At 45.7% G+C, this 11,608-nt stretch overlaps 1 protein-coding gene across 1 annotated transcript in view; it reads left to right on the forward strand.

Annotated features, from left to right (window-relative positions):
* The window catches only part of arid5b (AT-rich interaction domain 5B), a 73,488-nt gene extending 62,167 nt beyond the window's left edge, over positions 1 to 11,321 (forward strand). Inside the window, exons 9-10 of the mRNA XM_053436944.1 lie at positions 6,383 to 6,593; positions 7,063 to 11,321. Coding sequence (XP_053292919.1) covers positions 6,383 to 6,593; positions 7,063 to 9,057 — 2,206 coding nt within the window. The 3' untranslated portion in view covers positions 9,058 to 11,321. The remainder of the gene's footprint in view (positions 1 to 6,382; positions 6,594 to 7,062) is intronic.
* The last annotated feature ends 287 nt before the right edge of the window (positions 11,322 to 11,608 follow it).

The following is an 11,608-nucleotide window of genomic DNA, read 5'->3' on the forward strand; positions in this document are numbered from 1 at the left end:
GGTGTTTGGGCTGCTTGGAGGGCAATTAGCTTCATTGTATTAACTCAGCAAACACGGCCATTCTCTCCGCATGATGAATGAGGCTGTTTGTGGGCTCGCTGAAGTGTGTGTTTGTTCCCCAGAGGCGTCTTTGTTTCCACCTTTAATCATTAGTCAACGTGCTACAGGAATATAATTCACGGGCGCAGAATGTACAGTGTACAAACTGGAACAACGCTGCGTACGTTCTCCTCTCCCCTCTCGGAAGGATCGCTTGGGCGAGGGGGCCAAGTGGAGCAGAGCGGGAAATAAAAAGAAAAGTCTCAAACTACTAAGAGGAAAGGAAAAAACGATTTCAGGACATAATTACTTTGGATTAAGTGGATACTCTTGTTTCTTTCCCTGGTGTTATTTGGGTTAAAGACTGAGAATATCCTCCAGCATTCAGCTCTCATTTCAAATTATACACATTATCCCTTTACGGCCCTAATGGTAAAATCATACGAACCTGTTTCCTAGGAGATGTTATTGTGAAACACGGCGCCCGGCAGCGTAATTATTATATTTATGTCGTCCAGGAGAAGGCAGTGATCACTGGTGGTAATGGAGTTACATAGCTGGAAATTGAACGGGAGATAACCTCGGCTAATTGTCATTTCCAACGTTACTGTTGTTTAGTCACAGAGCGGCGTTCATTAGTGTGCAAGGGGGGGGGGGGAGAAATCAATGTAGGAGCGTCCAAGCCAAGGTCTGCCACCGCAGCTACGGGGAGAAGCTTTAATGATATTTATTTAAACCGTTTTCCCGAGATTAGCTGTCAGGGCCCGGCGCTCTGAATTAAAAATGAGGTCATGAAAAAGATGGCATCAATAACCTTGAAATAGACTGCCTTTTGCTTCTGTGCTGTGCCATTTTCTCTCTGCCCCCCCCTCCCCTCTCCTCTCCTCCTCCCTCCCTCTCTCTCTCTCTCTCTCTCCCTCCCTGTCTCACCCACTCCCTGCCTTGCACTTCATGCTGTTTCTTTCATTATACAGGTCAGCGCCTTTTAACAGCTCCTACATATTTAATCTTTCCCGGTTTTTTCCTGCGTGATCTCTTGTTACAGAAACATCACATTTCACTATCTCCACTCATTTCTGCCTCTTACAGATTTTTAATACCTCACCGTGCCTTGGCAGCCTAATGTAATTGCACAATGGGATTGGTATTGGGGCGGGAGGGGTAGGAGGAGGAGGAGGAGGAGGGAGGGAGGGAGGGAGGGAGGGAGGGGGGGGGGGGGTATCCATGGCAACAGAGAAGCAATTTAGAATAATTTGCTATTTAAAAAACTAGGAGGTTTTGGGCGATAGCAGGGAGCGTGGAGGGCTTTCTTTTTTTTTTCTTTTTTCCGGATATGTCAATAATTTCATCTTTTAAAGTGTTTTGACGTTTTTTTTTTTTTTCAGCGTCGTAGGCCTTGTGAAATACTCCCCGGCTCAGATCATGCAGATTTGTGTGCCGATGCACGCCTGTTCCAATTTTAGTCGACGGGATGTTTTATTGATTCCGCCTTTTTATTCATTCCCTCGCGGTGTCGATGCTCCTCCGCAGGCTCAAACTCTCCAGATATAAAAATACATTTGTTGCTCGTAATTATCAGTAAATCTCCAGCCAGACCCCCCCCCCCCCCCCCTATCGAGTCATAATAGGATAGAGATCAGATTTCATCACGGGGGATAGACCTATTTTATTTATTGTTGTGTTTTATTCCGTGAGACGCGCAGCACTCTGCATCCCTCAGCTTTGCCCTTGCTGTACTGCAGACACATCAGCTGTAATGCATTACACTTCAGCTCGCCTTTGGTGATGCTCGCTCTAAAGGGTATCATTGGAATGCATTGAGAGTAGCTGCACGGGGAGGGGGGGAGTATCACCTCAATATGCCCCCTGAGCTTTTTTATTCCCAGAGGCTGAAACAATGACAGGTTTTTAACCAAATATACAGAATATTTCAAAATCCATAAATAAAGCCGGAGAGAAGAAGAGTCAGAAGTTGCGGTGTGACACCATCACTGTATAATTCCTGTCAGCATTCCTTAACACTACGTCTCAACATGTTTTACGCCCTAAAAAGCCACAGCTGACGTCTTTGTGCAGGAAGCTGAATGTGGACTCCAGCTTCAGTGGGAACGCTGCCAAAGAGCTTCATGTTCTTTACACTAGAATAGCAGGCAGCTATTTTAATCCTGAGAGCAAGAAAGTTTCCCCCCTCAAGACAAAAGTCCTCATTCTTAACAAATCACAATATGTAGTGAGCTCTTAATGCTCGGTATTCAATCAGAGGGTCCGAGGTTTCCTTCCCCCCATGGACGTGTCACAATCAGCTGGATGAGAATCTATTCAAGCCTGCTGAGATTAATAAAGTAGTTCAAATTAGCGGCGAACTAAATGGATTCCTGCAGAGATCTCCTTCCACTTTAAGAGTAAACACACGCTGGATATTTAATACTCAAGTGACGGAAAAGGTTACGAGTTGTATAAGTACACATGTATTTTAAACAGTTGGTACTCTCGGCCCACACCTGCTGCAGCCAGCGTTCACCACAGACTGCCACTTGCAGCAGCAGCTAATGAGAGCAAACCCCGGGGGAACAGTAGAGGTCATTTTAAATCTGGTATTTTCAGACTTGACAAAGGACTTAAGTTTTTCATACATTCCTGCGCTGCCCTCCTGTTTTAACTGCATGAATGAGGGTCACCTCAAGTGGTTTGGCTTCCAGACAAAAGAGGGGCTTTGAGGCATGAATCCAAAGCAGAGGGACCGGCTACAATGTCTGTTTATCCCTCCGCTGGCATCCTCCCTCCTCCCTCCTTTCTCCACCCCCCCCCCCTCTCTCTCTCTATCCGCAGCAGTGATTGTTTTCTCCTCGTGCTGATGTTGCCTAATCATTACATTAAGACGTGATAAAGATTTGATTTTTATCGTTTTTATAGTATTCTCTTTCCCCTCATAGGCTTGTAAAAGTAAGTCGTTTTCTCTCCTACAAATCTGCCCCCAGCCCCCGGGGGCTTGTCCACCAGCTCTTTAAATAGTTCTCTCTCTCTGTCTCTCTCTCCCCCCCCCCCCCCCTTTTTTTTTTTTATGTGTGAAGCAGCTCTTGTGATCTTAACACAACACCAGCTAAAATTAATTTCAGCACGGACGGGAGGGAAATTGTTGAAATGGAACAGCCCGCAGGCTTTTTCCACTGATTTGGTGACTTAGGCATTTCTTGGATTGGAGCAGGCTGCTTGTTCCTGTAACACAAAACTCAGATGAGATGAGAGCAGCACATTGCTGGTAAAGTCACCTTGTTTTCGCCAAGTTGTCTGTTTTATGGGGGGAGGGGGGAGGTGCTCTGTGTGCAATGTATTATTTCAATGGCAAAGACAGAATGACTGTAGGATGATTATTAAAATATAGAGATACATGAAATAAATAATTCAATAATGATTTTGGAAATGTTGTTTTCAAATATCATAAACACATATATATATATACTATTCTTTAGCTAATACCTAAATACTTAGTATAGTATAGATTTAGAGAAATAGAGAGATATAAATACTTGGAAAGAACTAGATAGATAGATAGATAGATAGATAGATAGATAAATGGAAAGAAATAGATAGATAGATATAGAGTGATATATTTAGGGTAATATAGATAGATAGATAGATAGATTATAATAAGCAGTCATTTTCAGCTGAATTCAAATGAGGCATCTTCTGTCTCTGCCTCTTCAACTCTTAATCTCTCTGCTGCATATTTTAGTGGCTTGTTATCAACATGGAAAACGGCTGCTTAAACAAAAGGCGGGTGATAAATTGGCATGAGAGGAAGTTAAGTATTTATTGACCTCATAAAAATGTTGCCTCTCCTGCCTTTAATGAAATTCTTTTCCTGGAATATCTCAGTGCAGCACGTGCCCCCTGGTGGCGTTTGTCGATAACTGCACCTGGCCCACTCTCAGCAGCCGATGCAGTGGCTGCCAAGCTCGACCTCTTCCTCGGAGGAAATTGCTACTTATATAAGTGGTATTGTATCATGAGTGCTATATTACACGATCATGACTCCGTTTCTTTCTTCTTTATCGTGAAGTTAAAAATGGATAAGTGAGCAACCGCCCCGTCGCCTGAACTTTCTCTGCTTATTCAGCCCGTTCGTGGCACATTTACATAAAAGCATAAAAGGTTTAATGGCGCAGAAAGAATTAATCATGGCATTTAAGAGCCTGCAGGTTTATTATTCTTTTTGTTAGGTCTTCTTGTGTTAATTAAACGTAACAACGCAAATAATTGTGACAATGCAGGGAACTTCCTGAGACTTTTTTTTTTTTAGGGTTTCTTGCCGACACAGCATATCTGAGCCTTTCCATTTGGAACTATTTAGGGCTCCAGTAATTTCCCGGGCTCAGCTCTTACATTATCCGACTCCCCCCGCCCCCCCTACCCCATATTGACATTCCATAAAGTTGACCCAGGCCAAGGCAGCCATCGCTTTCCCACAGATCACTCACACAGTCAACACTGCACCCTGCTACAAAGTGGATGTGCCACTTTTCTAGCTCTTTGATCACCGATAGTAAACCTGGTTACACGTTGAATACACATTTAGTGTTTTTTTTAAAATTTGTAATGGCTGAAATATTTCATGTAATTATTGACAGCCTGAGAACCAGGTCCCTGTTTCTGAAGAATTTCTCTGCTGCCATGTTGAAGTTTAAACGAGTGCGTGTTTCTCTCCATTCAGAGTCATTTGTGCTCTTCATTAACATGTCATTATCCCCCCCCCCCCCCCCCCCCCTCGCTCCCTCTGTTTTTCTTTTTCCTTCTCGCTCTCCCACCCGCCCCCTCTTCTCTTTCACAACCCCTTTGCTCTCCCTCTTTCCAATAAGTCACATTTAATAGTACATTTCCTTTCTTGGCCTGGGGCCTGGTGCCAGACCAGCTGTATGAAATGTAGTTTCACCGCTTTCCCTGCCAGCGTTTTTTGTTCAGAGGAAAAATAACAAAAAATCCCACAGAGCCTCTTGAACTCTCCGAGGCTTTTTTTTCTTTCTTTCTTCCTTTTGAAGAGGAGGCGAAACAGCTCTTGATTCATTGTTTGTTTTACCGCCATGTCCCTTAAAAGGAATAGTGCAACCATCTCTTGTCGTTACACGAGAAGACCTTATTTTCTCTCCTGACTGAGAAAGTCATGTTTCTGCCTGGCTTTTATGGATTGTTATTGTAGAGAACCTGACAGAGGAGCTGGAGAGGTTTTTCAGAGGAGCTCATTGAAGTTTAGAGCGTTGTAGTTTTTCAGTTGTCTCGGTTTCCTCTTCCACAACGGTTCTTGTTTCTGGTCTAATGCCAATTTCCATTTTCTTTTTCGGAGCAATAAAAGTCTAAAAGTTTCCCCTGCTGGTTTCTACATGTCATTATTTTACACATGGGTATTGTTATGTTTCCCAGATCTTAATGCTCCCATTAGTTATGACATCAGATACGGAAAATTGACTTGGGAAGGATTCAGGGGAGAAATAACAGAAGTCAAAAATAGTTTAATGGTTTTTCTGCAGAACCTTCTTTGTCACTTAGTATGGACTTAATTAAGTTGGAGTGTAAGCAGTGATATGATCGTGGCAGCGCGTTTAAAACTGGAGCTGGTGGTGTTACAGCTCAAACACTTTATTACTGCTACCACTGTAAGATGTCCTGTTCATATTAGTTTATTAAATTAGATTTCACATTGTATGAAGTTCAGTTAAACAGCTTGATTTCACGACTTCCAGACATTGTTCCTTCTTCTCATTCCCGCACGTTAGTCACACACACACACACAGACTTCTCTCAAGGTTAAACTAATACCAACTATGATCCATCTCAGCAGGAGATAACTGGTTATTCACATTCTCTCTCACACACGTACACACACACACACACACACACACACACACACACATACACACACACACACACACACTCTGGCACTCATCTGAAACTGGATTTCCCCTAACCTGGTTTAATTACGACAGGATTGTTAATGCTTGCCAGGTATTAAAAGGAGGAGGTTATAAAGCACTGTACTGGTTACACTGTGTGCCTGTGGCAAAGCTGCAGCTCGTCCTGTTTCTTTTTCTATTCAACAATAAAACAGGCTCCTTGTGTAGTTTATTATTACTTTCATTTAAACTGTGGTAGAACAAAAGTAAGGTGCTTTCCCTCCATGTTAACATGTCCACATGTGGAGTTTTTGTTATTTTAAATCTAAACGTGTTCCATTTTGGTTGTGTGATGAACTATAAATAAATAATATTCAAACAGTGGTTCCTTATGAGCATGACGCGACATGACCAAGGCACAGACTCACCTGCATTCCTGTGGCTGCATTCTTCCTCAGGCTCCTCCTCCCTTACGAGAGGGAGATTAACGGTGAGCAGGACAAGCCCCTCCCCTTGGCCAAACCCAGGAAGCAGGAGGTCAGCCAAGAGAAGGCCTCGGGACCCAAAGCCAAAGCAGTGGGGGCCAAGAAATTGAAAGGCTCCAGCAATCCCAAGCTGGGGAGTAGAAAGGACAGCGGGGAGACGCTGAACAGCCAAGAACAATCACAGGTCAGTCAGAGGCGCCTCAACAACTGCTGCCTCATCGGGATTCATCTCTCTGTGCTCTCTGGTATTAATGTCAGTCCTTAGAGATCCAATCACGTTAAAGTGCATCCTGAATCTGTCTCCTTACATTCAAATAGACATGTGTCATTTGTGTTTGCAAAAAACAAATCATGTTGTTGACGTGTGCGATGACAAAGAGCGGGGGGACTAAGTGAAAGGAATGTGTGCAGCTATGAAGAAAGAAAAGTATTATTGTGTGATGATCAATGTTGATATTGTGGTGATGGCTACAAATTATTCGACGTATGGACACTGAGGAGAGTAAAACAATTTGAGTGGATCACTCAGGACGGATGTTAATATCAGGTCATAAGTGCTTCACCATCTGTCTTGAATTGTTGTCGGGTTTTTCCAAATAGCAGAATAATAGTTAAATATTGAGTCGGTCTAACGTGTATTTCTCTGCACGCAGGACTCGGATGAGAAAGAGGAGGATCAGGAACTGTCCGCAGCCGTAAAACAGGAGGCGTCTCTGAGAGATGAACCGATTCTAATCGAGGAGGAGGAGGAGTTACACGTCACTCTGAAGAAAGAGGAGTCTCTGGCAGTGGAGCAGCCATCTTCACTGTGCCCCAAAGAGCCGGACTGCAGAGCGCCGCACCCTAGCCTTCCCCTCCACTTGGGGCCCGGTCCCCATCCCGAATGGGGGCAAATCACTGAGGCCCTCCAAGCAAAACTGACCTGTGAACAGCCAACTGAAGGGCATTTCATTCCTAAGAACCTGTACCTGCCTCACCGCTGGGATCAGAACAAATCAGCCGGACACGTTGCTCTGCCCGAGGCCTCCTCCAGGGTCAAAGACTCTCTAGAGAGTCACGGTGGGAGAGTGGGGAAGGTTTTACCCATGTGTAAGCAGGCGGACATACAGTGTATAGACTTGAGCACAGACTCCTTCCCAGAGAAAGAAGACTATGGGGTCACTAAGAAGGAGTCTTCCCAAAGCCCTGCACAGACGGCTGCCTACTGCAAAGCCAGTCAGGGGGTCATGTCGCCTTTGGCTAAAAAGAAGCTCCTTTCCCAAGTGTGTGAGTCCAACCCCTTCTCCTTTACGTCTCCTTCCATTCAGCCTCCAACAGTTGCGTCCTCTCTCATACCAGTGGTAGACAAGGAGAAGAGGAAGGGTGAGGAGGAGGTGGTAGGACAGCGGCACGGGTGCGTGTCAGACGCCATATCGGAGGTAGCGCCCATATTCAGGCCATCGGTCATTCAGCACGCCCAGAGCAGCAAGCCCCAACAGCAAGCCGCTTCAGAGAGGAGCGCTGTCGGGGAGCTTTCAGAGACATTCAGCTGCCGGACGAGCCATCACCTTCAGCCTCAAGTCACTCCGCCGTGGCAGCCCTATCTCCCCCGAACCCACGCCAAGGACAGCGTGGAGTCCGGGGAGAAGCTACTCCAGGGCCCAGCCGCTCAGGCCCGGAGCTACGTAGGCGACTGCTACTCCTCCCCTCACCTCCACAGTCTGTACAGGCAGACTGAGAACTGTCTGAGCCAGGAGAGGATGGTCAGCTTTGCCAACGGCGAGCGGAGAGAGCACTACACCAGGGAGCGGGAAGGAGGCCAGGGCTTCGTCTGTGGCGCCCTGGAGCAGGAGGGCCTGGCCTACAGGTCTCACTACAGTGACAGGACTCAAACACATGGGGAGAGTAGAGAGGCTGACGACGAGCCCAGAGACTTCACAATTTCTAAACCTCTCTCTCAGAGGGTGTCCTCCTTCTCCAAGCCCTCCTTCTGCAGCCTACCGTATCCCATCATGCACCAGGGGTTGGACTCCCACCCTAAGGCCTGCAGGGTACCCCCCATGACAATCTCTTCTCCCAAACAGAGCTCAGCAGAGTCGTTGCAGCCGTTCCCCAGCCCCAAAGCCTCGAGCGACTCGCCCCTCACCATCTCCATTCGACCCAGCAAGCGGAGCCTAGCGGAGCCCGATAACGAGGAAGTCCCAGAGAGGAAAGTCCGAGTGGTGACGCCGATCCACCCCGCCTGCTCGATCCGACGCAGTGACCCAGAGGAGCTGAAGCCAGCCGAGCCAGCCCACGCTGTTCACCTCAACAACCATCTCCCCGAGGGCCACCCGGCAAACGCCTTCCCCCCAGGCCTGGCCGCACACCTCTACGGCGGCCTGTACCCGCACGGCAGCCTGGTGTCCCAGGGGACACAGGACGGGCTCCAGCACCACCCGGGTCTGCAGTACCTGAAGAGCCAGTCGGCCGTGTCCCCCCTCATGCCCTCGTTAGCCTTCCACCCCATGATGCTCCACAGGCAGCTGTTGGCCTCCAGCCCCAGCCCGCACCACTTCTACCGGCACCCGGGCGGTGCAGCACTGTACGGGGACCTGATGCACCACCTGTACCCCCTCTCCACCCTGCCGCCTCAGCTGTCCTCAGTACACCCCAGCACCAGACTGTGAGGGAGAGGGGGGGGGGTGGAGTTCTTCCCTCTCCTTCCTTCTCCGTAGAAACTTTTTCAGCTTGTTTTTGTCTGTCTGTCTCTTTGCTCGGGGATTGTGGCTCAGCCGAAAGAAAAACACTGATTATAAACTTTGGCTGATAACAGACGGATAAACTCGTCAGTCGGGCAGACTGACAATTCCATTTCCTTTTTTTTTTATTTGTATATGCATTTGTTTATATACGTTGCACTGTTCGTTACCTTTTTTTTGTTTGTATCACCACTTACTGTATCTGTTTTTTTGTTGTTGTATCCTTATTTGCACAATGCTCATGTGTATGTGCCCACAAATCAGTTCGTCTCTCTCGAAGCCACCGTGAGTCAGGTCGTTGCTCTGGATGTGTGAGAAGTGGAGGGCAACAGAGAAAAGCCATTTGTTTACTGCGTCTGAGGGCTAAACTTTGTTGCTTACAAACACTACAAGTAACAGGACGACGTAAATGAAATTCTTTATATAACTCGGGGGTGCGTTCACCCTCGCCGAGAAAACAATGTGCGACAGCTGTTTGACGCATTACTACACTTTAGGCCGCCTCTGGTGTTGTATCTGTTTACATGTCTCCACGCTGAATGCTGTTGCCTCTTTGTGCCACAGTCAAATCCACCTGGAATCCTTAGGAATAGACGTTAAGAGTCATCGCCGCGCTGCGCAACACGAGATAGATTCATCTTCACATTCAGAGGTGCTGTGTATGACAGATGTACTGTATACGCTTTATTTTCTTTTTTTACACAGTTCAGGTTATTCTTCGTTATCTATTTCAGTTCCGACGCAGCAGAAGCAGTTGTCGTGTTCGGATCTGCTGACAAATCACGAATGTTTATTATTGGTTCCTTAAATGAAAAAGCCATTTTAATTCGTACTTTCTTAAGTGAAAGTAGTTTGACCCCCAAAACGGCTGTGATGAGTCGAGAGTAGCAGCCTGTTTGTGTCTGAAGGACCAGCATCATGATGCAGCCATCTGCTGTGGAATGCTCACCACAAGAAAATCTGCATTTCATCTTTTTTGTTCTTGACTTGAAAACACCCCCCCCCCCCATCCCCCTATGCGAACAAGCTCTTTAACTCAACGTGCTAAAAAAACACTCGCTGTAATATTTAACGGGAATGTTGTCACTTAGGATATTATTGCTTTGCAAATATCTGTGCCTTTCGCAGTCTTGGATTAGAGTTAGCACTACAGTTGTTAAGGTTTATCTCCTGTAGCAGGGTAGGAATATAAATAATACTGTCGCTCTCGTCTGAAACGCAGCACACAGACGTTCATACAGAAACTACAAGGCACACGTGACTATCAGACACCAGACTTGATTGGTCTGGCACAGGATTTATAGGTATGCATTAACCTAATGGTTCGTTTTTTGTGCTTTCAAATGAATCCATTCACTTCGCTTAACCGCGCCAGGTAGCCAATTATAGAAGGAACCTGAAAAGATTTTCCCATAGTTACTATTGACACATGTCAGGCGTCCACGGGGCATGTGTTCTCTGAAAAGGTACCAGACTCCATAAAGTATGCCTCCCGTGCTCCATCGCCCGGGGGCAGCAAGACGACACCTGCTCTGGCTTTTTACAACCACTATTATTGAAATCCAGGATAGTCGAAAAATCCACAGTGAACATGTCTGCTGTCTCAAAGGAAGCAGAGAAAAAAAAGAAGCTGTAAATGTGGATGTGTAAAGTTTTACTGAATACTTAAAGACATTCATTTCTGATTAAGTACTGTACATTGCTGTGTGTAGGTAGAACTGGTGTCAGCGCCGGCTCCTGTACAGAACGTTCACGCGGGATCAACTCACAACAACCCCCCCTCTCTCGTCTTATTTTCTGTGTAAATAGCACTGTAGATAATATCGCGTGGTTGTTATCATATAAACTGTTATAATCTGTAAATAGTATTAAAAAAAAAAACAGTATAAAAGTCGGTTACACAATCTAGCTGTGTCCTTGTTTGCTCTGTTTCAAGGTCACCGTGATCATGTTAGATTTAAACCAACACTACAGTTTAAGAATTAGGATACTCTCTATTTTTTATTTTGTTTTTTTTATTTGTTGTCGTTTCACTTTTCTTTCCTCCATGTTGTTTCCATTGATGTGCATCCTGAAAGTGTTTTTGATACAGTAGCCATCTGTTTACCAATCACCCAGCTGGCGAGCAAAAGAAAAAATAGACATTTTGTATATGACCTCCTGTATATTTAATTAAAATATTTTACTATCTATGCACGTTTCCTCCGCTGTGTTCTTGAAACAAACTGCAGATAAAGAGCAAGGGCTGAATAAACTGATATTTAATGCTAGTGTACTAACAGCAATGTAATGTTCTTCTTTTTTCCAGAGTAAATGCAGTGTGAATGGGGTTTTATTATTGTAATACCATTATCTGGCTATGAGATTCCATCTGCCTTAATCTTCACAACAGGCTACTTCTGGGCTCAAAGCCAGAGAAGCCTCTCCAGTATTTGCTGCAGTCGGAAAAAAAATTGTGCTAGTGCCTGTATCTCTATGG

This window comes from Pleuronectes platessa, chromosome 12, assembly GCF_947347685.1.
Source record: "Pleuronectes platessa chromosome 12, fPlePla1.1, whole genome shotgun sequence".
NCBI lineage: Eukaryota > Metazoa > Chordata > Actinopteri > Pleuronectiformes > Pleuronectidae > Pleuronectes > Pleuronectes platessa.